General features: G+C 47.5%; 1 protein-coding gene across 2 annotated transcripts; it reads right to left on the reverse strand.

Moving 5' to 3' along the window:
- Positions 1 to 1,846: 1,846 nt before the first annotated feature.
- IL12RB1 (interleukin 12 receptor subunit beta 1) lies at positions 1,847 to 27,331 on the reverse strand. 2 transcript variants are annotated; one of them, XM_081846161.1, is made up of 16 exons: positions 26,880 to 27,331; positions 24,870 to 25,013; positions 20,927 to 21,053; positions 20,221 to 20,405; positions 19,235 to 19,380; positions 15,845 to 15,893; positions 15,129 to 15,239; positions 14,058 to 14,140; positions 11,622 to 11,841; positions 9,198 to 9,347; positions 7,390 to 7,494; positions 5,459 to 5,614; positions 4,397 to 4,540; positions 4,080 to 4,176; positions 2,902 to 2,986; positions 1,847 to 2,204 (listed from the first exon to the last, which is right to left on the reverse strand). In XM_081846161.1, the coding sequence occupies exons 2-16, from the start codon at positions 24,967 to 24,969 to the stop codon at positions 1,932 to 1,934; spliced, it is 2,031 nt and encodes a 676-aa protein (XP_081702287.1). In that variant the 5' UTR covers positions 24,970 to 25,013; positions 26,880 to 27,331; the 3' UTR covers positions 1,847 to 1,931. The 2 variants fall into 2 exon arrangements, with proteins under 2 accessions (XP_081702287.1, XP_081702286.1); XM_081846160.1 differs by having other exon boundaries at positions 24,870 to 25,018; positions 26,886 to 27,145.

The following is a 27,331-nucleotide window of genomic DNA, read 5'->3' on the forward strand; positions in this document are numbered from 1 at the left end:
TTCCAGTAGCACCTTAAAGACCAACTAAGTCTGTTCTTGGTATGAGCTTTCGTGTGCATGCACTTCTTGGTATCTGAAGAAGTGTGCATGCACACGAAAGCTCATACCAAGAACTGACTTAGTTGGTCTTTAAGGTGCTACTGGAAGGAATTTGTTTTGTTTTGACTATGGCAGACCAACACGGCTACCTATCCTTAATTTGCTTGTTTACTCATCTACCTTAAATATATACTCTTAGGAAACTGCAGGTTATTACAATAATCCTGCCAATGTTCTTATTTGTTTACAATTTATCTGTAAATATTCAATAAACCATTTCCATTCTTTTATAAAAAGTTGGTTAACTTTATTTCTGATTCCTCCGGTAAATTTCGCCATTTCTGGGTATTCCATAAGTTTTTGTATCCATTCTTCCTTTGCTGTCTCTTTTCCATTTTGGGGGCAGTAACATTCTTGCCGCTGTAGTCGCATACATGAATAAATTTCTATACAAGTTAGGTAGTTCTGTTCTTAAAATTCTCAAAATAATCTCCCTACCTCTGAGACCCCTCTACCATTTTCATAGCTCTCTGACCCCTCTACCCCTTTCCTACCTCTGAGGCCCCTCTACCCTTTTCCTAGCTCTGAGGGGTAGAGAGGCCACAGAGCTATGAAATGGGTAGATATACTCCGTAAAAACCTATCGCGTCTCAATTCTGCCTTTTTCTCCAAAAGTTGGCCGGCAGGGTTCTCCCCACCTTCCACCTTCGACCCCCCCCAAAAAACAACCCTGCGAAGTTAAGCCGAGAGAGACGGCGACCGGTCCCTGAGCTCACACTGCAAGATTTGAACCCAGTCTGACGCGCTAACCGCTCCACCGCGCTGCTTCACCGCACCCTCTTGCCGCCCTGAAAAACAACACAAGGTCCCAGTCCTCACGGTTCTGTATACAGGGCCGAGTTCTGTGCCCGAGCGAGGATTCGAACCCAGGACGCGGTGCTATAACCGCTAGGCCACTGCTGCCTCTGGCAACTGACCGGAGGGCATTTTCTTGCAACAGCAAAACAGGTCAAAATCCTCGATTCCTTTTTAAAAAATATTTTTTATTGATTTTAACATATAAATTTTATAAAATGTACCACAAAACTTATCACTTACACAATCTTTTTGGACTTCCATCAGCACCTCTGATGATCCACCGTTTTAACCACTTCTTGTGCATTTCTTAACTTTATATTACCTTTACATCTCTTAACAAATCATCCTCCCCTTTATCCGTTTTTGCAATCCTTCCAATAATACTCCTCACAAAACTTCTTGCAAACCTACAAATGTCATCTGATCTTCACAAATGTTTTTCAAATAATCCGTAAATTTACTCCAGTCTTCCATGAATTTCTGGTCCCGCCAGTTTCGAATCCTTCCTGTTAGTTTATCCAGTTCTGCATAGTCCATTAATTTCATCCTCCATTCTGCAATTCTTCTTGCTTCCATTTTGGGGCCAGTAATATTCTTGCTGCTGTTATTGCATATAAAAAGAGCTTACATTCCTTTCTATTTATATCACTCCCAACAATGCCCAGTAAAAATGCTTCTGGTTTCTTTATAAATGTATATTTCGACATTTTTTTCATCTCATCATATATCATCTCCCAGAAGCATTTCACCTTTTTACATTCCCACCACATGTGATAAAATGTTCCCTCTTTTTCTTTACATTTCCAACATTTATTACTGACTCAAAATCCTCGATTCCAACCACTTTGCCTCGGCCTCTTCCTTTCCTGATCGGCGCAAACCTTCCCCAAAGCGGTTCCCTTGTTTTCTGCCCCCCTGGACATTGGGGGGCATGAGAATCGCCCCCACCCTGTGCCCCCCAGCACCATCTTGCCCCCTGGCGGCATTGACCACACCATTTCGGGGGTGCCAGCGAGCGGCCGGCGGCACCCGCCTTATTGCAGACGTCCAGCCCCCCTGCCTTGCCGCTCGTCCTCCATGGGGCTCAGGAACCCCTGGCTCTTGTACTCGGAAGGCAGGAGGTCCCCCGAGCCCGGCTGGTTCTCCTTGGGCAAGAGGGTCTCTTCAGGGGGGTTGGCCAGGGCTGGAAAGTCCGCCATGGTGCCAGCGGCCAGGTCCTCTTTGGACGGAGACCTGGGTTCGAGAACGAGGGGTTCCGTGGGGCTGCTGGACTCCAGGGGCTGCACGAAGCTTCGCCGTGGGTGCACCTGGGGAGAAGAAGTGTGGGGTTTGGGGTGAGCCGGGCGTAAATTGAACCCATGCCCAGAGGCGTAGCAAGCTCAGGGGGTACCGGGTGCGAATTCTCTTTTGTCACCCCCCCCCCACAGACACACATTGCAATTTTCGGGAATGTTGACCAGAGTTACTGAGATTTTCTTTTCCAGCCACGAAAAATATACGTGCAAATCCAGCCGACGATCATGCAAATTGTGCGATCGGCGGGCAGATTTTCACGATGGCGATCGTGCCAGCTGCATAAAATCGCGTGCCAGGGATGCAAGCGTCGCCCACCGAGGGGGTGCAAAAACCGCCTGCCGGTGGGGGGGGAGTGCCAGGCTGATCGCCAGGCAAATTTGCATGACTAGTGGGCGGATTTTCACGACGACGATCGTGCCAATTGTGAAAAATCACCCGCTGAGGGTTGCAAGCGCCGCCACACCGATCCGCCTGGGGGGATTTTGTCACCCCTCCTAGGCATGACACCCGGGGTGATCGCGTGCCCCTGCCGATGCCCACAGCTGTTTCTCGCACCCGTGTCCCCTCTCCTGACCCAGGAGGGCGTCTCACCCCAGAGGGCAGAGAGAGAGAGAGCCTCAGCCATCAAGAGCTCTCCTGCCCATTCCAGAGATGGCGCAGTTTGAACCTGGAGTGACAACCGATTGCTCCCATTTCACAGAGACTCACCTGCCCTGGCTCCGATCCAGCGAGGATCTTGACGGCTTCCGTGTCGGCCGGGTCTGGCAAGGGCGGGCACAGAACCTCCTTCACCCTGTGGCAGGAGAGGGAAGAAGGAGGAAAGAGATTTTTCTGGAGCTTTGCCCTTTGCAGGAAAGCAGAGCCCTGCGTTCTGGGAGTCCAGATAGACTTTGCCTGGATCTGGAGGCTCCCTCAGGACGTAAGAATAACCAAAGGGGACCCATTTTTAGGGGAAAGTGTTTCGGGGAAACCGGCGTGCAGGATTCAAACACAGGAGCGACGCTCTCCGTTTTCCGGCGACTAGGATCCGGAAGCATTTACTGCCTCCGACGGAGGAGGAGAACGCACAGCCATCCTGGCTATAATAGTCATCCCTAGCCTTTCCCTCCTCCGTTAATTGGCCTGGTCCTCTTTCAAAGCCATTGGCAGCCCCTTGTGGCAGGGAGTTCCGCAGGTGAACAGCAAAGTCGAAACAGGCAGGTTTGCCTATATGCAGAGGTGGTGCCACCTCCAGGGCTTAGGAACAGCAGCGCCAGGGTGTGTCGTTTTAGGGGGCAAGATTATTATTTTTTGGCAAATCCCTTCAGCGAGGCGTCTTAGAAATATACTTTTGGGGGTGTAAGGGATTCAAATCTGCTTTTATTTCGGGGGCTTGGTATGTCTCTTGCCTGGCGAAGAAGCACAGAGACCGCCGTAGGGGGGAAACCCCAGGATTTTGATATCCGCAAAGGCTGAATAATAAGAACGGCAAATATTAACATCACCGCAATGTTGGTTTTTTCCTGATTTCGAAGCGATTTCGCTCACATCTTACCAGTGCCTTTTTTCCTGGTGGGTCCGCACACCCCTAAACATTTTGCGGATCTTTGCCTTTTTGTCCATGTGCTGCATTTATTTCCCCCTAATTTGAACTATAAAATGGTGATTTTTTTCAAAATGAGAGGACCCCTTAACCTTATTGTTTTCTTAGCAGAAAAGCACTACAGATTACCAAGCAAAGCCAGATTTCATGCACGGAACTAAAATACTATTTTTTGAAATCGCGGCGCAGCTTTTAAGCACCCCTGATTTGGGGAGATTTCGAAACTAGAAAAAAATACACGCAGCGCCTATCTTTGCCGGCAAAAGCCCCCCATGTATTTTTCTAGCTATTCCTACACCCCCACCTCTTTTTGCAAATGTGGACAGCGCTGGTGGCAACCAGGACCCCTCCGACGAGACCCAGAAGGAGAAGGCTGAGCGTCAGAGTCGTCTTCTTGGAATCTGGCAGAGAAAGAATTATTTAAAAACACAAAATCCTAGGAAGGGACCCCATGCGGTCATCTAGCCCAACCCTCTGTTGCTTGAACCCTTGGCCTTGAGATTAGGGTTAGAGGAGGAAGAGCAGGAAAGAGAAGGAGGAGGAAGAAGAAGAAGAGGACCTTCTACATCCGGCACCCAAAGAGGAGACATTTCACAGGGGGGTTGCAGAGACGCGCCGTACCTGTGGGGCGGGTTCGAAAGGCGACAAGGTTTCGGCAGTGGCCGTCGCTCCCGGCGGTCAAAACCTCGACTCCGACCCGGTAAGTGGTGTTGGGCTGCAGCTCTGAGATGGTGAAGCGAGTCTCGGAGGCGCTGACCTCGTAAGCTACGGGGCAGAAAAATGAAAATAATGATTTATATAGAAAGTGGGAATAGGAAGTCAACAGGACAATAAACTGAAAAGGGATTCAACCAAAAACGAAGGTTATAATATACAAAAAATACTAATACTGGTTGAAAAAAGGACCTGCAAAAACAAAATCGCAAAATAAATAGCAAAAACAGACCTCAGCGTAACACTCAAAACGGAGGACATTTGGCTTCCGAAAATAGGTCTCAAACTGGAACACTTACTTCCGGGTTTGCAGTTGTTTGGGTTCCAAGTTGTTTGAGTCCCAAGGCATTTGAGAACCAAGGGACCACTGTATTTGATAAAGAATTAAAGGAGCAATTGACGGAAATCAAAGCCTCACCCAGGGAGAAGATAGGACAACTTCACTTGCAAATTTACAAATGTTTATACGTCTCAATGCAAATTGAAGTTAATTATTGTAGCTGCGGTATAAGGGATTCTATCGAGAATGTATTTGGTTTTTTTGCAACAGTCTGGAGGCTGAATTAAAAGGAAGCATGGCACAAAATTTAGAATTGGCTATGTATTTGAATTGGCTAATATAATATGGCACATATTGGATACTTGTAATTGGGAAGTAATAAAAATTACTTAACAACAACAACAAAAACAACCCCAATTAAAACGATTCGGTGTAACTGGTGTGACCAAACAGGTGAACTTGAGCCAAAGTCTGGTTTACACGCTGGAGAGTCAGAAGGGACCCCGTGGGGTCATCCAGCCCAACCCGCTGAAATGGAGGAATCAAAGTACCCATGACAGTTGGCACCCTTCGCCTCTTAACCTGCCCCCTTTGCCACCCCCTTTGGGCACCCCCATCTCGCGGCTCGGCGGCTCAGCAGTGCTCCAGGTGCATTTCGCACCCGGGTCTCCCGCCGCGACCAAACTCACTGGCTATCTCCTCGCCTCGCTCGTCGTGCCAGCAGAGGACGTATTTCTGGAACGCGCCGGGGCAGCCGGCGAGGAGGGCAGGGGGGTGCCAGCGGATTTCGGCGGAGGTGGGCGTTGGCATGGCCACATCCGGGCGCACGGGGTCTTCGGAAGGCACTAAAAGATAGGGAAAGAGGGAAGAGGGAGTCAGGGAAGGGTGGCATAAAGAGGGCAGGATCCCAGCACATGGAACCTCTTACAAAAGGATAATAATAATAATAATAATAATAATAATAATAATTTATTATTTATACCCCATTTCCCCAGCCACTCTAGGTGGTTTCCAACAAAATATTAAAATACAATAATTCCCCGTGGGCTCTCTGTGCCCTGACCATGGCCAAAAGACCAATTCTGATGAATAGGGGGAAATATCGATGGGGCTCCCCTTCTACGATTGCGTCAAAGACTTATACAAACTCGCCAACACAGGAACAAATTGTTGGAGTTCGCAGAGCTGGCGGAAAGGCAAGTTGGGAGGTAATACCGAACGAACGTTTCTTTGAAAATGGGATATGTATAAGAAAATGTTGAAAAGGTTATTGTACCGACATAAAGTCAGCGGGGAGGACTTGCAAGACTGCTGTGATACGATGGGGAATTATAAGAGGGGATATTAATGGGGACTGCAAAGAGAATGTGCCAAATAAAACAAGCCGTAAATACAGGCTGGCGTGGCGGGAAGTCCCTGGGAATTTAAGAAGAACGGATCACGTGGTTTTCTTTTTGTATTTCTGTTTTGATTGTATATACATTGGTCTGTCATATCTTTTTAACATCATCATAATCAATCTTTATTACGGTCCAGAGACCCAACAAATCGTTACAAAGCAATGCACAATTCAGACAGCCTACCTCCAGGTTAAACAAGCATTTTGTTCAGAATATAGGGATTACTGGTTCTTGCAACCACCGATAAAAACTTTGCCACTGCTAATGTTCTAGCATTTGTCTGGTCTTCCAGTAGGAACCTGACATAGTGAGCCTCTGATTTTCCTGGGAAAGGTACCAGCAAGGGTAATATCAGTTCAGCCCTGGCTTGCTCGTATTTTGCACAGTGCAACAAACTATGTTTTATGGAGTCGATGTCTTGAGCACACGAGCCAAGTCTGTGCTGGTAGGGTAACTCCTCTCAACACTGCAGAAGGAAAGACGTTTAGTCTGGCTTTGGTGAAAAGCCTTCGATAATTTGGTACTGTCAGGTTTTTAATGTAGGATGTTAACTTAAAGACAGGCCCATATTGTACTCCTACTGCCAGCGGACTACAGACTGCGTATGATTGAGATTTTTTAACATCAGTAAAGCATTTTGGTAAATGTAATTGGTAAATGTATGATGTATTTGGCCATACATCAGTAAAGTGATGTATGGAAGTGAGAGCTGGACCGTCAAGAAGGCTGATCGCCGAAGAATGGATGCTTTTTAATTCTGGTGCTGGAGGAGACTCTTGAGAGTCCCATGGACAGCAAGAAGATCAAACCTCTCCATTCGGAAGGAAATCAGCCCTGAGTGCTCACTGGAAGGACAGATCCTGAAGCTGAGGCTCCAATACTTTGGCCACCTCAGGAGAAGAGAAGACTCCCTGGAAAAGACCCTGATGTTGGGAAAGATGGAGGGCACAAGGAGAAGGGGACGGCAGAGGACGAGATGGTGAGACAGTGTTCTCGAAGCTACCAGCATGAGTTTGACCAAACTGCGGGAGGCAGAGGAAGACAGGAGGGCCTGGCGTGCTCTGGTCCAGGGGGTCACCAAGAGGCGGACACCACTAAACGACTCAACAACAAGAAAGCATTTTGGAGGGTGAGGGGAAGGAACAAATTGCCTATAAACACAGACTTTGATCGCCCCTAGACTGGACCGTGAGAGCTTGAGGAAAAGCAGATAGACGCACCGCTCCTGTGGAAGAGGCGCACGAGGCCCAGTGTTGACCAGGCGTTTTCGTCCGGGTCCCATCCATGGACCGCCAGGCGGGTGCAGACGTCAGACTCCAGGACCCCTGAAAAAGGAGGACACAGTCAGGGATTCGGAGAATATCTGAAGGGCCTAAAACCTTGTGTGACTGCAGAAATGGATCAAAGCCCCCCGTCCAAACAATGACCATCATAAGAAAAAAAAACATTCATTTTAATTTTCATCATCTACAATACTGCCTTATATATTTTATACTACAGTGCATTGGTGGTTGCTTTCGTTTTGTGGATCGATGGTCTCGCTGGACAGTAAAATTCACGTTCGATGGCTGTTTTTAAAAGTCTGGAAGGGATTAATCCGTTTTGCATGACTTGCTATGGGAAAGCAGTGCGCCTTGCTTTTGGAACGCTTTGGTTTTGGAATGGATTAAGGTTGAGAACCAAGGCACCACGGTAATAATAATAATAATATCCCTAAATGCTCCCATTTTAGGGGAGCCAGTCCTGCAAAATCAGAGCCCAAGGATGGCACTCTGTTAATCCCCACAGCTGCCCGGTCTAGCTATGAGCGGCATCCCATAATACTCCATTTAGCAGACTCAGCAGGGTCGCTGCACTCCCTTTGCAGAGTTTCCCGGGAATCAGTTCCCCTCAATTTCTCCATGACGCTGACATCTTCTGACGGAGTCGGGCTCATCTTATGAAACACATTTACTCCGGCTCTTTGCAAAACAGCTTCGCAAAAGAAAAACCGGGGCTGGCTGGACTTTTATACTGTCCTATTTTAGGCTTGAACCCCCTTTTTAAAATTTTCATTTAGACACACCTGTCCAGACATGTGAAAACGGACATGCGTTTTAATCTGAGCATGGCTATGAACGGCTGCTCTTTGCTCAGGAGTTCAGCTTTCCGTGTCAAAATTAACCAGGAAGCTCAGAAATCAAGAAGACAAGAACTTTAAGAGGGAACGGGAAAAGTTTATTAATTTATTTACGAGACCGCAGGTTGAAATGTTAGCAGGATTTTAACCACACTTGTAAAGTAACGGATAATTTAGAAGGGTAAAAATTTGGATAAAGTATTGATATGCAGTTGTAAATTATCATTTAGGACCCTTGGGAATAATGGGGTGAAGTTCAGAGTAATCTGAATATTTGCATTTTGAATTGTTTTTTGTTGCATGTATATATTCTTTAAAAAAATAAGAAGAAGTAGTTCCGATTTCTGCTTGTTCTGAACTCCTTTTCAGCGATCATTTTAACATTTGCTTTTATATTGTATATAAACAGCTGAGAGGGTTTTGAAAAAGGATGTTGATTCTGCTAAACAGCCAGCCTGCTAAGCATGGAGCAGGAACTCCATTAAAGAAAAAGGAAGGTGTACCTAGACTCTCTTCCCTTAAACATTAGGAAGAACTTCCTGACAGTAAGAGCTGTTTGACAGTGGAATTTGCTGCCCAGGAGTGTGGTGGAGTCTCCTTCTTTGGAGGTCTTTAAGCAGAGGCTTGACAACCATATGTCAGGAGTGCTCTGATGGTGTTTCCTGCTTGGCAGGGGGTTGGACTCCGTGGCCCTTGTGGTCTCTTCCAACTCTAGGATTCTATGATTCTATGATTCCCTTCTTTTCTCACCCATCCAGCTCCCCCTGAAGCGTCATTCAGATCGATTTTTACATCGGATGAAACCCATTTGTGGTTTTGAGAGTTTTGATCTGTTCTTATTTTTCTTATTTGATCTGTTCTTATTTTTCAAAAGAAACACAAATAAGAGGCCAGTGGAAGAGAACCTGCCTGACCAGCTGGTCTCGTGGACCTCTAGGGTGTCGTCGTCCTCGCAGGACCTTCCCGGGTCCTTTTCGAAGCAGATGACCTCATGGTTCGTCCCCCAAGTCACTGAGAAGTTCCTGCCGGACTGGATGACCTCCTGGAAGGTAGGACCTACTGGGGTCAGAATAATAATAATAATAATAATAATAATAATAATAATAATAATAAAAATAAAAATTATACCCCACCCATCTGGATGGGTTTCCCCAGCCACTCTGGGCGTCTCCTAACAGAACCTTAAAAACACAATAAAACATCAAACATTAAAAGCTTCTCTAAACAGGGCTGCCTTCAGATGTCTTCTAAAAGTCAGATAGTTGTTTATTTCCTTGGCATCTGATGGGAGGGCGTTCCACAGGGCGGGCGCCACCACCAAGAAGGCCCTCTGCCTGGTTCCCTGTAACTTTGCTTCTCACGGGGAGGGGACCGCCAGAAGGCCCTCAGGAGAGGCACCCCGGTGTCCGGGGTGGAGACGCTCCTTCAGGGATACTGGGCCAAGGCCATTTACGGCTTTCAAGGTCAGCACCAACCCTTTGAACTGTGCCTGGAAACGTCCTGGGAGCCAATGTAGGTCTTTCAGGACTGGTGTTATATAGTCTCCACTCCCAGTCCCCAGTCTGGCTGCCACTTTCTGGATTAGTTGCAGTTTCCCGGTCACCTTCCAAGGCAGCCCCACGGAGAGCGCATGGCAGTAGTCCAAGCAGGAGATAACCAGAGCATGCCCCACTCTGGCCAGACAGTCTGCGGGCAGGGAGGATCTCATCCTGTGTCCCAGATGGAGCTGCCCTGGACACAGAACTGACCTGCACCTCCATGGACAGCTGTGAGTCCAAAATGACCCCCAGGCTATGCACCTGGTCCTTCGGGGGCACAGTTGCCCCATTCAGGACCAGGGTGTCCCCCACACCCACCCGCCCCCTGTCCCCCCAAAAACAGTCCTTCTGTCTTGTCAGGATTCAACCTCAATCCATTAAATTGCCATCCATCCTCCAGACATTCACACCGGACCTTCACTGGTTCTGATTTAAAAGGAATGGGGGAGATAATGGAGCCTTGAGACTGGGTCAGAAACGGGCAGAGGAACCAGACGATGGGAGGCGATTCTCCCTTCTGGGTCTGGTTCCCAGAATAGGAAAGCAAAACAGTAAAGATGCAAGAAATTAAGAAGAGGCTGGCAGGCATCTGGGCCAGACCAGCAACCTGCTCTCTCACAGGGGCCAAATAACCATAGAAACCTAGGAATCGCAGTAGACTGCTCCTGCAGCTGGAGGCTCTGTAAGAACCTGCTCTCGCTGCGGCTGGCCAGATTGTGCCAATGGTCAGGGATGACGGCGGTGGGTGGCCACGGGTCAGATCCTGACCTCCCGCAACCCTGGCATTTGGGACGTTTGGGAACACGGGCAGAGTCGGCCGCCAATCACCCGAAATCCCCGTTTTGCCGAGCGAAGCTTTTGCCCCTGCGATTCTGTCCGCCGTGAAGCGAAGACTGACAGCTGTCTGATTCAATCACTGCGCAAGTTCTAGCAGCGATCCCTTAATTTTAGCAGGCGTTGCCGTAAAGGGAAATGCAAAGGTTCCCTGGGGGAAATGGTTTTATTCCGGATAGGAATTACCGTATATTACGAATCGTTAAGCGACAACAACAACCCGAACAAAACAGGAGACTGGATCAAAAGTTCCTAATTTTTCTGGGGTCACTGCCCGCTCAGTAAACCCACCTCCAGCCCCCCTACCCTATTAAAAAAAAAAATATTCAGAATTGTTGTTTGCAATGAAGATAATGACGAGCTGAGATACGAGCAGTGGAGGAAAAACGGAAATGATGTTAGGATGGAGTTACGGAACAAGGAACATACAAAGGAAAAGGACCAAAAAAATCAGCACAAGAGAGGTGGGAAATCCAAAAACATATAAGTGAATGATATATTGCATGTAAAGTAAACTTGTTAAAAACCTACTAGAAACTTTTAGAAGACACCTGAAGGCAACCCTGTTTAGGGAAGCTTTTAATGTTTGATGTATTATTGTATTTTAATATTTGGTTGGAAGCCGCCCAGAGTGGCTGGGGAAGCCCAGCCAGATGGGCGGGGTATAAATAATAAAGTATTATTATTCTTACTAATAAAAATTGATAATAATAAAAGCAAGACAATGGTGTCGATAAGGGGCGATTAATTAATTGCACATTTTTTCAAAACTGATGGACTTGAACCGGTGGCACCAGCTTTCCAAAGAGTGATTGGCACCTCAATTTCCCCTCTAGGGATACCCCATGCCCCGCCTTGGGGTTTAAGAACGGGCAGCTGGGTTTGCTTTCTTCCTCATCCCTCCCTGTTCCTTTCTCCTCGCGTACTGCAGACAGTAGCCCTCTGATTTTCAGGAACCAACCTGCGGCTTGCTCTGCCGGGAGCCTGCAAAAGGAGACCGGGGACTGGCTGGCCGTGTTGGCGGCTTGCAGGGAGATGTTGTACTCGGCCCCCGACAGAAAGGTTTGGAAGGAAGTCCCGTTTATCTTCTCAGATACATTCACTGATTCGTACAGGCAGAGGCAGGGAAGCAGGGCAAACGTCAAGTTGTAGCTCACCTCCCCTTCTTCCCGGCTGGGCTTCTGCAACAGAGAAAAGTCAGGGTTATAGGCCAGATATTTTTGCAGCTCACGGCATTCCCTTTGCCACAACGTCCCTGCGGGGTGGGCCAGAAATGCAGGATGAAAAACAGGCATGTTTCCATCCTTGCTGAGGCTGTTTATGTTGTTGTTGTTGAGTCGTTTAGTGGTGTCTGCCTCTTTGTGACCCCCTGGACCAGAGCACGCCAGGCTCTCCTGTCTCCCACTGCCTCCCGCAGTTTGGTCAAACTCATGTTTGTAGCTTCGAGAACACTGTCCCACCATCTCGTCCTCCGTCATCCCCTTCTCCTTGTGCCCTCCATCTTTCCCAACATCAGGGTCTTTTCCAGGGAGTCTTCTCTTCTCCTGAGGTGGCCAAAGTCTTGGAGCCTCAGCTTCAGGATCTGTCCTTCCAGGGAGCACTCAGGGCTGATTTCCTTCCGAATGGAGAGGTTTGATCTTCTTGCAGTCCATGGGACTCTCAAGAGTCTCCTCCAGCACCAGAATTCAAAAGCATCCATTCTTCGGCGATCAGCCTTCTTGATGGTCCAGCTCTCACTTCCATACATCACTACTGGGAAAACCAGAGCTTTAACTATATGGACCTGTTTATGTTAGCCGGATTTAATATGTTTCCCTCGCTGATAGTGAGAGGAAGATATTTCGCTCTCCCAGAACCAGAGCATCTCTGCAAACGTAGTAAACAGGAACCTGATATTTTGGAGCGTATTTTCTTTTCTTGCGATTTTGGCATTTGTGCCGGAAGACAATTATTAGAGGCCTTACCACTCAGTAAGCTGAAATCTACGCTACCAACGGTTCAGGACCTGCTTTCGGACAGGAACGATCAAATTATTTTAACAGTGGCTGGATTTCTGAGTGCTGTCCATGTAGAAAGACTGGGCCATTATAGATTTAGTGGTTCTTAATTGATCGGTGATGTGGTAGTGTTGTGTTGTATTATTTATGCAAATTGATTTCCTCTGGAGTTAAAGATCTGACTGGGACAAACCTTGTTAGGCTGAGCTCGTATTTTACACCACTTGTATACGGTGTCTGTCTGATCATGTGTGGTTTGCTATGCCTAATAAAGGATATTTGATGTTTTTCATCCTGCGGTCATGAGATTGAGGAACGGCTAAGGGAGCTGGGCATGTTTAGCCTGGAGAAGAGGAGGTTAAGGGGTGATATGATAGCCATGTTCAAATATATAAAAGGATGTCACATAGAGGCAGTGGCGTAGCGTGGGGGGTGCAGGGGGGGCCGGCCGCACCGGGCGCAACATCTGGGGTTAGGGCAAATCCACGGGTTAGGGGGCGCAAATCCACGGGTTAGGGGGCGCAAATTACTTGCCTTGCCCCGGGTGCTGACAACCCACGCTACGCCACTGCATAGAGGAGGGAGAAAGGTTGTTTTCTGCTGCTCCAGAGAAGCGGACACGGAGCAAAGGATCCAAACTACAAGAAAGAAGATTCCACCTAAACATTAGGAAGAGCTTCCTGACAGTAAGAGCTGTTCGACAGTGGAATTTGCTGCCCAGGAGTGTGGTGGAGTCTCCTTCTTTGGAGGTCTTTAAGCAGAGGCTTGACAACCATATGTCAGGAGGGCTCTGATGGTGTTTCCTGCTTGGCAGGGGGTTGGACTCGGTGGCCCTTGGGGTCTCTTCCAACTCTAGGATTCTATGATTGGCTCTTGCTCCCAGTCCATATAGACAATGTGCCATTTCTCTCTTTTTTGATGGAGTTACAAGCTTGGCGGATCAGGGGAACGCCGTGGGTGTAGATTATCTTGAAATCCCCCCATTAAATTCTTGCAGAGAAGCTGGCAAAATGTGCGTTGAACGGCAGATTTGTAGCCAGTTGACTGACTGAACCCAAAGAGTACAGTTGCCCCCATTTAGGACCAGGGAGTCCCACCCTGCCCCCCCCCCACCAAAAAAACAGGACTTCTGTCTTGTCAGGATTCAACCTCCATGTGTTAGCCGCCATCCATCCTCCAACCTCCAGACCCCACCTGGAATCCTGTGGCCATTTCTGGGTACCACAGTTTAAGAAGGATGCTGAGAAGCTGGAAGGTGGCCAGAGGAGGGAGACTGAGATGGTCAAGGGTCTGGAAACCAAGCCGGATGAGGAACGGTCGAGGGACCTGGGGTTTAGTCCAGAAAAGAAGAAGAGGTCAAGGAACCAGGGGTCAGAAGTGGCCAGCCCCCTCTACCTTACCTCCCATTCCAGGGTCACCCTCCTTTGGCCATTTTCCCCAAGAGGCTCTGCGCGGCAACTGAGTTCTGGGCTCTTGAGGAGTTCTGGAAGGGGCAAAACACATTTCATTGGCATCGCCATGTGCTTCTGGGCTCCCTGCTACCCAGGGCCGGATTTTGGTTTGATGTGGCCCTCGGCTCCTGAAGGTAACGGGGCCCTTTCTATGTCCAGCTGTCCTTTGTCTGCAACAAATGGCCACTGTTTTTATGCGTTGAATAGATGCTAGATGGCCATTGATGGACCTAACAGATATCTTGAGCCATTTGCACATCACGAAATATGTATTTATCAAAGTCATTGTTGAAGAGAAGTCTCTTAACAGTGAAATATAATTAAGAAATATATTAACAGCGAAATAATTACGAAGCTCTAACTTAAAATGAGTTTTGATTCAAGGACTCTATAGGGCATGGGTAGGCAAACTAAGGTCCGGGGGCCGGATCCGGCCCAATCGCCTTCTCAATCCAGCTTGCAGACAGTCCAGGAATCAGCATGCTTTTACATAAGTAGAATGTGTCCTTTTATTGAAAATGCATCTCTGGGTTATTTGTGGGGCACAGGAATTCGTTCATTATTATTATTTTTTCAAAATATAGTCTGCCCCCCCCCACAAGGTCTCAGGGACAGTGGACTGGCCCCCTGCTGAAAAAGTTTGCTGACCCCAGCTTATAGGGGCTCTTGGATACCCCATAAGGGAAAAGGAGCAGGTTTTTTTCCTTATAACAAGAACATGTAAATATGTCCTCTGTTTCCTAAATAGCTCATCGCAAAGATCTGCCTAGTCCAGCCTCACGTTTCTCACATTGCATATTACATCTGGAGATTGCAGAAACTACAAGTTGAAAAGTTTTGGAGCCTGAGCTTGCTTGGTTTCCTCTTCCCTCCTCATCCCTCTTTCCTTTTGTGTTGTCTTTGGTTTCCTCCTACCGATAGGGAACCCACTTAAGGACTCTATAGGGGCTCTTGGATACCCCATAAGGGAAAAGGAGCAGTTTTTTTCCTTATAACAGCTGGGTGAAACAGCAAACTCACCGGCCGGAACGAAGACAGACCGGCTCCAGTCGCTCCAGTCGCTGTAGGGACCAGAGGTCTGATATCGGACTTGGACTTCGTACGGAGCGTTCCCTTCCACGAGGCACCTGACTGGGGAAAGCGGCGGAGATAGGAGTCAAACCGCAAATGGAAACCACCTTGCTGTTTATTCGATCCCAGAGATCGAATGCCGAAATGGCAAAACTGACCAGAAAAATCAGAAACCGAGAGGATAAACACTTTACAAAAGAAGGGGAAAAAATTATAAGTTATCTAGGAGACCAATGTAAGCAGATTGAAACATTGGCAGGATTTTGACTCACTTGTAAAAATTATTATGGACCATATGGTTTGATACGGATGAAGATGCTATTGTAGATATTTAAAATGGGACCACACAGAGGGGAAGGGGGGAGATCTCAAGATTCACAGTATCTCTTTAGACAGATATGTTTTTACTAGTTTGTGTTTAACTGTAAAACCAATTAAAAAAAAACCTTAGACGCCTTGAGAGCAGAGTGCGGCGAACCAGTTTTGGTAAAAATTACGTTAAATCTGAGTGAATCTGTGGCTGATTTGGTAAAAATTTTTGTGTTGGTGTTTATTCGTAGCTTTGCATTTGCAAAACCAATGAAAACGATTTTGTAGAAAAACAAAGAAACATAAAACGAAGAAACATAAAATCGAGTCCAAATTGTCCGCCAGAGACATCTCACCTGCGATGGTTCCCCTGTTTTTGTGCTCCTCCTGAGTTTTGCAGTTCCCCTAAAATCGAGACAAGACGAGGCTCAGGAAAAGTGGGGTCTCTGCTGCCCCCCCAGTCCACCCCCTCCAATATTTCTTCAAAGAAAATACGGACATCCTATTCTCCCTGTCCGTAAGTTTCTCCTGAATTTGAAGTTGACGGATTTTCCACCGAAACCAGAATTCGTTTTCTGCTTTGGGACTTATGGATAGACAGTTAGAAAAGGACGGTGGATGTTTGCTTCGATATACAATCATGGCTGCATATTAAAACATTCGCAGGAGTAGAATAAATTGAGTACAGTTTGGTTCCCAAATGCCCCAAGTGAGTGTTTCGGTTTTCGAACGTTTTTTAGAAGCCAAACGTCCGCTGCGGCTGTCAGCTATTATTTCTGGGGCGCTTGCACCAATCAGAAGGCATGCCTCGGTTTCCGAACATTTCAGAAGTCAAACGGACTTCCAGATCGGATAAATTTGGTGCTTTTGTTATTGCTATTTATTTTGCGTTTTGGAGGCTTTTTCGGTTAACTTGATTTTGGGACTGTGCGGAACCCAGTTCAGCTACTGATGGACTGATTGTGCGACTGCGGAAACAGATAAAAGCCCCCCATCCAAACGATGACTTCTGAGTAGACAGTGTCAGTCTCCTTTCACAACCAAGGAATGGACATTCCTTGCTGTTTCCTAAGAAATGGCTGGCAAGGAAAGAATTTAAACCGGACTGGTGACCTTTTCCTTCGAAATTATAGGAAGGGCTAAGGCCCATGAATAATAATAATAGTTTAAAGGTCCCAGGCCCTAAAGAAGCCAGATTATCCTCCCCCAGGACCAGGGCTTTTTCAGTGGTGGCTCCGACCTGGTGGGCCTGTAAGACAGAGCTATTCCGCCTGGCCTCCAGTTTGAATTAGCCTGATCCTCTATTCCTTTTTCCCCTTTCCTTTTCTATGAAGAAACCCTTCTGGGACCCCACATTTAACTCTTCCCTGGTCTCCTTGCTGGCCCAGGAAGCACCAACTTGGCCAGTGATGATTTGATGTCTACTGACTGGGATCCCTCCCCCAAATGACCCCTGAATTTTAGAATTTTATTGACATTGATGCTGCATTTATGCTGTATTATGCCGCATTTTAATCAATGTTGTATATTTGCTGTTAGCTGCCCTGAGCCCAGTTTTTAAATTGGGAAGGGTGGGGCATAAATAAAATATTATTATTATTATTATTATGATGATGCCAGCATCACCAATTCCTTAGTTTCAGGGCTCTGCAGGTTCTACCCCTGAGCTGTGGCCCCCGAGTCGCAGGACAGGACGAGCGCCACCCTAAATACGCACCAAGACTGGGGCACCCCAGAGTTTCCTGCATGGCAGCGGGTTGGGCTGGATGACCCCCCGGTGTCCCCGACTCTACGATTCTATTATCCGCATCACATGCAGGAAGCTTACGTAAGACTTATGTGGGCGTCTGCATTTAAATTCCCGCTAGGAACCCCCTGATCCCGTTAGATTTGACGCCGTAATCCTAGCTCTGCGGAAGCCCTGGCTGCCATCGGACGCTTGCAAGTCCGGGTTATTTATTTCTCTCTCTCTCTCACACACACACCCTGTTTATTCTGCAACAGCTGCAGAACAGCTGGCCGGGGGGTTGCGTCACCCTTTGCGCCCTGTGCCCTTTACATAACAGGGAAATTTCAAGCAGCTGTTTGGGGGCGGCATAAGAGAGGCTGCCAATTCCGGATTCCTCAGAGCTCCACCGTGGAATTGCAGAATTGTTGGGCGGGCAGGGGCACCCTCAGGTCATCCAGCCCAACCCGCTGCAGGGCAGGAATCTTTCACCCAACAAGGGGCACAAACCCATGACCAGAGAGCAGGGCCAGATTTAAGTTTGATGCGGCCCTCGACTCCTGAAGGGAACGGGGCCCTTTCTATGTCCAGCTGTCCTTTGTCCACAACAAATTTTCGCTGTTTTTCATGTTGAATATATGCTATATCAGGCCTACACAAACTCAGCCCTCCAGATGTTTTGGGACTACAGTTCCCATCATCCCTGACCACTGGTCCTGTTAGCTAGGGATGATGGGAGTTGTAGTCCCAAAACATCTGGAGGGCCGAATTTGGGGGTGCCTGTACTAGATGGTCATTGATGGACCTCAGAGGTATCTCAAGCCATTTGCGCACGTTGCCCTGCAACCAGTCCATGCAGAATGCTGGCACCCTCTATATAGAAAGGAGCAAACCAGGGATATTTGAGGGAGCAGACGAGCAGGCAGGGCCCATGACTTACACCAGAGGAGCCGACACAACACAAAACACTTTTGCTGCATGTAGGTTTTATTTTATTTGCTTTTTATCTTATATTTTATATGTACATCCAGGTGTTTTTTTCCATTTAATTTTTGGGGGCCCCCAAGAGAGTGGGGCCCTAAACTAGAGCTTGTTTAGCTTATACGTAAATCTGGCACTGGATCTGAGAGCCTCCTGCTCTGCTGACTGAGAGAGGCCCTTCCATCCTTACCTTGGGCAATATTGTTTTGGGGGACAGGAGGTGGGCAGATGTGGGGGACTCCCTGGTCCTGAATGGGGTAACTGTGCCCCTAAAGGACCAGGTGCGCAGCCTGGGAGTCATTCTGGACTCACGGCTGTCCATGGAGGCGCAGGTCAGTTCTGTGTCCAGGGCGGCTCCATCTGGGACGCAGGATGAGACCCTCCCTGCCCATGGACTGTCTGGCCAGAGTGGTGCATGCTCTGGTTATCTCCCGCTTGGACTACTGCCATGCGCTCTACGTGGGGCTGCCTTTGAAGGTGACCCCGAAACTGCAACTAATCCAGAATGCGGCAGCCAGACTGGGGACTGGGAGCGGCCGCTGGGACCATATAACACCGGTCCTGAAAGACCTGCATTGGCTCCCAGGACGTTTCCAGGCACAATTCAAAGGGTTGGTGCTGACCTTGAAAGCCCTAAACGGCCCAGTATCCCTTAAGGAGTGTCACCACCCCGGACACCGGGGTCCCTCTCCCGAGGGCCTTCTGGCGGTTCCCTCCCTGTGAGAAGTGAAGTTACAGGGAACCAGGCAGAGGGCCTTCTCAGTGGTGGCATCCACCCTGTGGAACACCCTCCCACCAGATGAAATAAACAACTACCTGACTTTTAGGAGACATCTGAAGGCAGCCCTGTTTAGGGAGGTTTTTAATGTTTGATGTTTTATTGTGTTTTTAAGGTTCTGTTGGGAGCCGCCCAGAGTGGCTGGGGAAACCAAGCCAGATGGGCGGGGTATAAATAATTATCATATTATTATTCTTCTATCCCGGAACCCAAATTTAAAGACACCCTCTCCTTGGCTTCTGGCCTCGATGGCCAACTTACCGCGGTCCAGTTGGCGTCCGCTGCTGTCCGCATCCTGACCTGCTTCTCCCGGGAGGAAGGGCAGCAATTGTGGGGTTCGTGCCACGTTAGGGTCATGTGGCCTCTTGACCTTGAAAAGTTGATTTCTGTGGGTGCTTCGAGCCTGACTGCAATGAGAGGGTGGAGGCTGGGAGAAAAAGCTCCTAGAATCACAGAATTGTTGGAAGGGACCCCTAAAGTCATCTAGTCCAACCCTCTGCCATGCCAAAATCTCAACCCGTGGTCGCCCATCCAAATTCCGGCGGTCGAAGTCGCGGGTTCGAGTCCTGCAGAAAACAAGCTCGCTCCCTCTCCCGTGAGATATTTGGCTCTCATATCCCTAGCTGTCAAAAGAAGGGACCAGCAGCCTCAGAAATAAGGGACCAGCAGCCAAAATAAGGGATTTTCAGAGCACAGGTATGTTCAGCTTCTGAGCCCCTCCGAGCCAAAGGCAGAAAGCCCAGCCAGCTGCCAAGCGAAGCCTCAAGCGGTGGTTCCCACAGCGCAGCAACCCGGCAAAGGGGACGCAGCAAGGAAAACCACCGTCACCTCTCCGCTGGGAAGCGCTGAGCAAAGGCGAGTCCCCAGGCAAGGCGGCCGATTTGATTGGCACAAGGCATGCAAGCTCCACCCCCCCAGTCGTTCTCAGACTCCTTACGGGGTGAGCAACGCAGCCAAGCAACCCAGCTGGAGCCTCCCTCCTCCCTGGCCGGCAGGGAGGGAGGGAGGGAGAGGAGCTGCTTCCTTTGAAGCCCGGGACATTTAAGGGACATCATCAATAAGGGACAGCAGCGGGACACGGCGCTGGGATAAGGGACTGTCCCTCCAAATAAGGGACGGTTGACAGTTATGCTCATATCTCCTCTTTTGCATGCTGTACATCCCCAGCTCATAGAAACATAGGGATGTTGATTGGGAAGGAACCCCCAAAGTTATCTATCCCACCCCGCTTGCTGTTTCCAGCCTACCGGCTTGGTTGATCACCAGGGTGAGGTTGTTCGACTGCAGAGGAGGAAGGACTTTGCCAACCCGGCTCTCCACCCAGACGGTGACCTTCACCCGCATGTAGACGTGGTCCCAATCCAAAAGCAGGGAGGTGGCGTTCCCGGTCTCGAAAGTGGCGTGCCTTTCGCCAGGCGGGTGGTCAGGGTACCTGCGGGGAAAGAGGGTGGATCTTTGACCAGCCAGAAAACAAGAAAGGGAAAAGAGTGCATGTCGGCAGCCTGAGAAAGGCAGAAATCCAACCGGTGAAGCTATAATTCCTAATCAGGGTGGATAAAAAGTATTTTTTAAAAATATTTTTTGTTAAATTTAAATTGGATTTTTTAAAATTTAAATTGGATTTTTTAAAATTTAAATCGGATTTTTAAAATAAAATGCTTTCGGAGGGAAAATCTTTCTAAAGATTTTCTATTTAAGTTACATTATAGTCCAAAGGCTATTCATCAGAAAATAAGGATGTGTTTTAAGTTTTTCATGTGTGCTAAAAAAATTGTTTAACCACATCAGTTAACAAACATGGATACATATGTTATAACCTTGTTGTTTTAGTTAAATAAATTGTTGCAATTGTTATTAAGGAAATGATTATTTCCCCCCTTCCAATAAAGTGCTCCAATGCTCCGCTCTCCAAATTCCCCCTAGATTACTTGCCCCTTGTCCCCCTTTGCTCACCAAAGATGGAGGGTGTAGCTGGCCCCCATCCGGCCCTCGGCCTCCCAGCTGCACTTGGGGCGACACTCTTCTTTCCTGCAGCAGCAGGCCTTGAAGCAGTTCAGATTTCGGGGGGCTCCCTCGTCACCTGGGCAGCGCAAAAGAGATCCACGTTTCTCCCCTGAAAATAGGGACGTCCTATTCCATCCCCTCCAACGTTTCTCCCCTGAAAAGAGGGACGTCCTATTCCATCCCCTCCAACGTTTCTCCCCTGAAAATAGGGACGTCCTATTCCATCCCCTCCAACGTTTCTCCCCTGAAAATAGGGACGTCCTATTCCATCCCCTCCAACGTTTCTCCCCTGAAAAGAGGGACGTCCTATTCCATCCCCTCCAACGTTTCTCCCCTGAAAATAGGGACATCCTAAGGAAAAGTGGGAAATTGCAGGATCACATCAGAAACTGGGACGGCTTCTGTAAATCCAGAACTGGGAAATCGGGATATTGGGAGGGTTTGCGATTCAGCAAGTCAAATATTCTTCCTCTTCTTCCTCGAATTTATATACCGTCCCCTATACCTGGGGGGTCTCAGGGCGGTTCACAGAATAAAATGAAGATATAGAAACCACAAAATACCTAATGAAAATAAAGACGACAGCCCAATAGGCCCTGCCGCACAAAAACCACTTTTTAAAAAGGCAGGGGATATAAACCTTGCCACCTTCTGAGATAATCCTGCGTGGTTCACGAGAGAGTTTGTGCGGTGCAGAACCTGCCGCCTCCCTGTTTCTGCGCGCAATTTCCTTTACGCTGACTTCAGGGGGGAAAGCACCACTTCCTTGACTCTCTGTTGTTCTCCTGACCTATTTACTTGCAAAAATGTGCGCAGCCGAGGTGCAAAATGGAATTTATTGCATAGGAATTTTTTCCTTTTGTGACATGCATTATTGTTTTGTTATACTGTCATACGTTTCCGAGCACAATTCAAAGTGTTGGTGCTGACCTTGAAAGCCCTAAACGGCCTCGGTCCAGTATCCCTGAAGGAGCGTCTCCACCCCCATCGTTCTGCCCGGACACTGAGGTCCAGCGCCAAGGGCCTTCTGGCAGTTCCCTCATTGCAAGAAGCAAAGCTATAGGGAACCAGGCAAAGGGCCTTCTCGGTAGTGGCGCCCGCCCTGTGGAACGCCCTCCCATCAGATGTCAAAGCGATAAATAACTACCTGACATTCAGAAGACATCTTAAGGCAGCCCTGTTCAGGGAAGTTTTAAATCTGTGATATTTTAGTGTATTTTTGGTTTCTATGGAAGCCGCCCAGAGTGGCTGGGGAAACCCAGCCAGATGGGTGGGGTACAAATAAATTATTATTATTATTATTATACTGTTGATTGGCCATGTTCTAATCAATAAAGCATTAAAAGTGAGGGGGGAAGAAAGAAGAATTTTCCAAACCACCTCCCAGGGCAGCCCCACAAATAATGTGTTGCAGTAGTCTAACTTGAAGGTTTCCACAGCCTAAGTTCCAGAACTTAGGTCTCCCTGTCCAGATAATGGCCACTGGAAGAAGCAGATGGAAAGCAATTTATATTTGGGGTTTTTTATGGTTTATCTGCTCAGTTCAAGATTTTTGCAAACGGCTTGGCGGTTGCATCGCCTTTTCTTAAACAAGCTGCCGGCATTTAAATTCTTGCTTGGTAAATAAAAAGCAGAATGGGTTGCAAGAATGGGACCGGTGTTAGCAGATTTTTATGAGTGGAATCGTGGGCGTGTCTACGGGCAAAATGAGTAGTTTGAGATGTTTTTATGGGAAGTGATTCATAAATATAATTATGGTAACAAAATTAATGACTAAGGTTAGCCTTTTCCTTCAAAGGCCATATTTCCCTTCGATTCTCGGCCGTGCAGCCTGCTTTGTAGGTTGTTGAGTTTACATGACCCCTACACACACACACACACACACATCTCAATAATGCCATTTCCCCCAAGTTTCCAGCTTCCTAATGAATAACCAAATTAACCCAAGTTTCAGACACAGGTGTGAGGATTAGGGTTATAACTTCTTGACTCCCCCCCCCCCAAAAAAGAAACACAATTTCCTGTATCCTAACTATTTCTTATCTGTAGCAACAACAACAAAAGGTCACCCCAAAAGGAAAAGTTGGATTCACTTTACTGCTCATAAGTATTCACACTTTTAAAAACTTTATGGAACTTTTCCAGCTGTCCAACGCTTCCTAAAATGGCCGAGAACGTTCTAGATTAGAAGAACCCAAATACAGAAAAAAGACGCAGTTCAGAGGATGTGGGAACTTTCTGGTGCAAGTCAAACTGCAACTTTGATTTTATTCTAAGCGATAAGAAGTGATGGACAATGTACGAATCGTGGCCCAAGTATTAGAAAATTCGCAAGCGCCGTTTCTCCTGTACATATGACAATAATACATTATACAGTTCCCTAGAGGGAAATCGATTTGTTGATTTTGGGCTGACCTTTTCTCCGAAAATTTGAACGTGACAGATGGTTTGTTTGTTTTTAGGTAAAAGTTCATCTAACTAAGCTCCAGGAACAGCAGTGAAAAAAGTTATAACCCTAGTAAGGAATCCCCTCTGCCAGAGGACTGGGCCAATTGGTAGAGCCTCCATATGCCAGGGAAGCAGAGGAGGCGATAACGAGCCTTTCAAGTTTCACCATTGCTTGTGAAATACCAACACAGAGGAAGTCATTTTATTCAGGTTTTTTTAAAAAAACACACACACTAAAACCCCACAAATTTCTCAAAAACCGTAGCCGTAAGAACACAGGAAGAGGCCCGTACCTGAATCAGGACAGCCAGACGCCTCAATGGGAAACCGGCAAGAAGGATTCGAACACAGAGCCCTCCTGTGTTTTCCAGCAAGCAGAATTCAGAAGCATCGCTGAGGCAAAGCCAGAGCTGTCCTGGCTAGGAGCGATCAATAGCCCTCGGCAAATTTGCCTAATCTTCTTTTAAGGCCATCCAACCGGGTGGCCATCGCTGATTACTGTGGCAGGGAGTTCCACAGTTTAACAGTGTGCTGAAACGGACAGAGGGCATTCCCAGGAATTTGCCTTTTGCCCTGGACCTCACCCGGTCTTCCAACCTGGTCTAGCTTCCCTTATTATCCCCTCCAATGTTTCTCCCCTGAAAATGGGGACGTCCTCTTCCATCCCCTCCAACGTTTCTCCTGTGAAAATAGGGACGTCCTATTCCATCCCCTCCAACGTTTCTCCCCTGAAAATAGGGACGTCCTATTCCATCCCCTCCAATGTTTCTTCCCTGAAAATAGGGACGTCCTATTCCATCCCCTCCAACGTTTCTCCCCTGAAAATAGGGACGTCCTATTCCATCCCCTCCAACGTTTCTTCCCTGAAAATAGGGACGTCCTATTCCATCCCCTCCAATGTTTCTTCCCTGAAAATAGGGACGTCCTATTCCATCCCCTCCAACGTTTCTCCCCTGAAAATAGGGACGTCCTATTCCATCCCCTCCAATGTTTCTTCCCTGAAAATAGGGACGTCCTATTCCATCCCCTCCAACGTTTCTCCCCTGAAAATAGGGACGTCCTATTCCATCCCCTCCAATATTTCTGCCCTGAAAACAGGGACGTCCTATTCCATCCCCTCCAACGTTTCTCCCCTGAAAATAGGGACGTCCTATTCCATCCCCTCCAATGTTTCTTCCCTGAAAATAGGGACGTCCTATTCCATCCCCTCCAACGTTTCTCCCCTGAAAATAGGGACGTCCTATTCCATCCCCTCCAACATTTCCAGAGGTCCTGAGAGAAGAAATCTCACAGTCGCCTTCGCCGCAACCCTGATTTCCGTCTCTCTGGCAAATCAGCCACAGATTTACCGGTTGATTCCAATCTCCTCTCTGGCCGTCGCTGATTTAGAAACTGCGGCAGGAAACACCTTATCATGTCTTCCTGGGCAGGGATGATAACTTACCGCCTGACCCCCACGCCACAGCAAACCACAGGGCCACGGCCACCAGCCACATGTGCCTGGGGGGCCCCCTTCCTCTCCAAAGGGCCCTTGGGTGTGACATCTCTCCAGGGGGCCCGACACAGATGCTGGGCTCTGATCGGCAGCCTCTCCTGCAAGGGGAACCCAAAGTCACTTTAGGGATGGAGACGCCTTGCTTTTTTGAGTCCCCCTCCTGTCTTTCGCTTTCCTTTCCAGATCTCACCTCTCTCTCTTCCCCCCCCCCCAGCACCCAGATTGCGCCGACGCTGCAAAAGTGGCGCCTGAGGCGGCGCAGAAATGAGTTCTTCCCGCAAGGGCCGGCCCAGGTGCTTCTGGGAAACCCGCAAGTGGGGCAAAGGAAAAGAAAAACGAAAAATGAAAGCTCTGCGGTGTGGTTTTCGTTCAAGGAGGCGGCACAGATAATCTTAGAGCTCGAGGGGAGAGGGGGAACCTGGCTTTAAAAATATATATATACCGACAACAGCAGCAAGAATACTCATTGCGAGGTACTGGAAGACACAAGATCTACCCACCCGGGAAGAATGGCAGATGAAGGTGATGGACTACACGGAACTGGCGGAAATGACTGGCAGAATCCGAGACCAGGGAGAAGAGTCGGTGGAAGAAGATTGGAAGAAATTTAAAGCTTATTTACAGAAACATTGTAAAATTAAGGAATGTTAGAAGGAGGCTGGAATGAAGTTATGTGGCTTTAGCAGAAATATTATAAAGGACTAAGTAAAAATAGACTGTTAATAGATGAAAGGAGGAAAGGTAAAGCTACATTATATTAAGATGAATTATTAAGATAAAAACAAAGATGGAAAGGATTTGCTGAAATATCTAACTGAACTAGAATACGAAAAAGGGAGGTGTGAGGAGGTCAAGGAAACAAGCAAATGAAAGATAAGTTATGGGAAGGTTTGATTTGTTTTTTAATTGTTTGTACTTTTCTGTTTTTTGTTTGTTTGTTTATTTTTACTTATTGTGATGCATTGTCTTGTGTGTGTTTTTTGCTTAATTTGGTGTTTTTTCTTTTTTCCTTTTGTAACCTTTAAAACTTGAATAAATATTATTTTTTTTATATATATATATATATATATATATATATATATATATATACACACACACACACACACACACACACATATATATATATACATACCGTACTTTTCTGTGTATAAGACTAGGTGTTTTTATGCAACTACCATGTCAAAAGTTGGGGGTGAGGATAGCAGGCTTTTGCGACATGTGTGAGTGGCGTTGTCGGTGTGGCGGGAGAGCGATTTCAGGGGGCAATCCTGCCCAAGAAAAGCTCAACAACTTTGGGGGATTTCCTCCCCGTTTCCTTAATTTTGAGTCCCCAGGTGGTCTTATACACCAGGTGTGTGTGTGCTATACATGGGAAAATACGGTATATATCAATTTATTCGTTTGGTTTTCCAGATTAAAATTTTACAGTATTTAGCACCAGCTAAATTGGCCAAAATTGTACAAGACAAGAAGCAGGGAGTATTGGGATTGCAAAGTAAGGGAAGGCAAAGGCTTTCTGGGAAATGGTATATATAATGAGCTAAAGAAAATGTTTAAAAATACTTTTGTGGAAAAACCAGAAGCCTTTTTATAGTGGGTGGAGAGATACAAGTTTGTGTGTCAGATACCTGGCCGTATTCCCCCTGGCCCTGATTTTAAAAATAAAATTATACTAATAACAGAAGATCGGCTCTGGCTGGTTCCTCCAGCCCAAGTGTGGATAGACTGGATAGACTGCGCTTGAAGCTTGAGGCTTGAATGAGCCACTAGGGCTTACAGCCACTTATACCAAGCATTTATTTTTAAAAGGAAAAAAGGCAGCGTATTTCCACAAAAGCAAAGAGATTGTGTTCCTTTTTCGGGGGGGGGAAGAAGGGTACCTGGGTGGCTGTTCTCCCCCGGCGCTCCAATCCTCTCGAGAAAGTCGAAAACAGAACGCAGGAAAGGAATCGACTCAACTCCTACCTTCTCGTACGAAGCAAGAGAGAGACTTCCTCCGAGCCGGACGCCCCAACTCTCGCCGAGCGAAAACCACATCCCTCTTCGAAATGTTATCTGCGTCGCATCCAGGCCTCAGCTTCTTCTGGGCGGCTCCTCCTGCCTCCCTGAGACAGTGCCGTGCAGTGGTTAGAGCACCGGATGAAGATCTGGGAGAGCAGGGTTTGAATTGCCTACCATCATCATTATTTATTGAATTTCTTCTTCTTTGGCAATCCTTCGTAGCCGAGTAAGATTGTCTTCCATAAACACAGTTTAAACAGTGAGTCTGTAAGTGACTGTGGAGGCCAATTCTGGATCCCCACGTCCTTCCACAGTGGGGACATTGGTGGGAGTTGATCCCGGTGTGGATTTGCCAAGCATGCCTTCCTCTTAGCACATTTCTCCCTTTTGTCCTGAGTTTGAGTGTCTTC

Source organism: Podarcis erhardii (assembly GCF_964252035.2).
Source record: "Podarcis erhardii genome assembly, chromosome: 18".
NCBI lineage: Eukaryota > Metazoa > Chordata > Lepidosauria > Squamata > Lacertidae > Podarcis > Podarcis erhardii.

What these genes read in the sequence shown, in the direction of transcription:
- IL12RB1 (XM_081846161.1), bottom strand. Translation starts at nt 24,969, where the DNA reads ATGTCACACCCAAGGGCCCTTTGGAGAGGAAGGGGGCCCCCCAGGCAC. An exon ending in GCGAGGCGAGGAGATAGCCA is followed by an intron (nt 4,541 to 5,458) that starts GTGAGTTTGGTC and finishes TCTGCCCCGTAG; the next exon opens with CTTACGAGGTCAGCGCCTCC. An exon ending in CTGGATCGGAGCCAGGGCAG is followed by an intron (nt 2,205 to 2,901) that starts GTGAGTCTCTGT and finishes TCTTCTCCCCAG; the next exon opens with GTGCACCCACGGCGAAGCTT.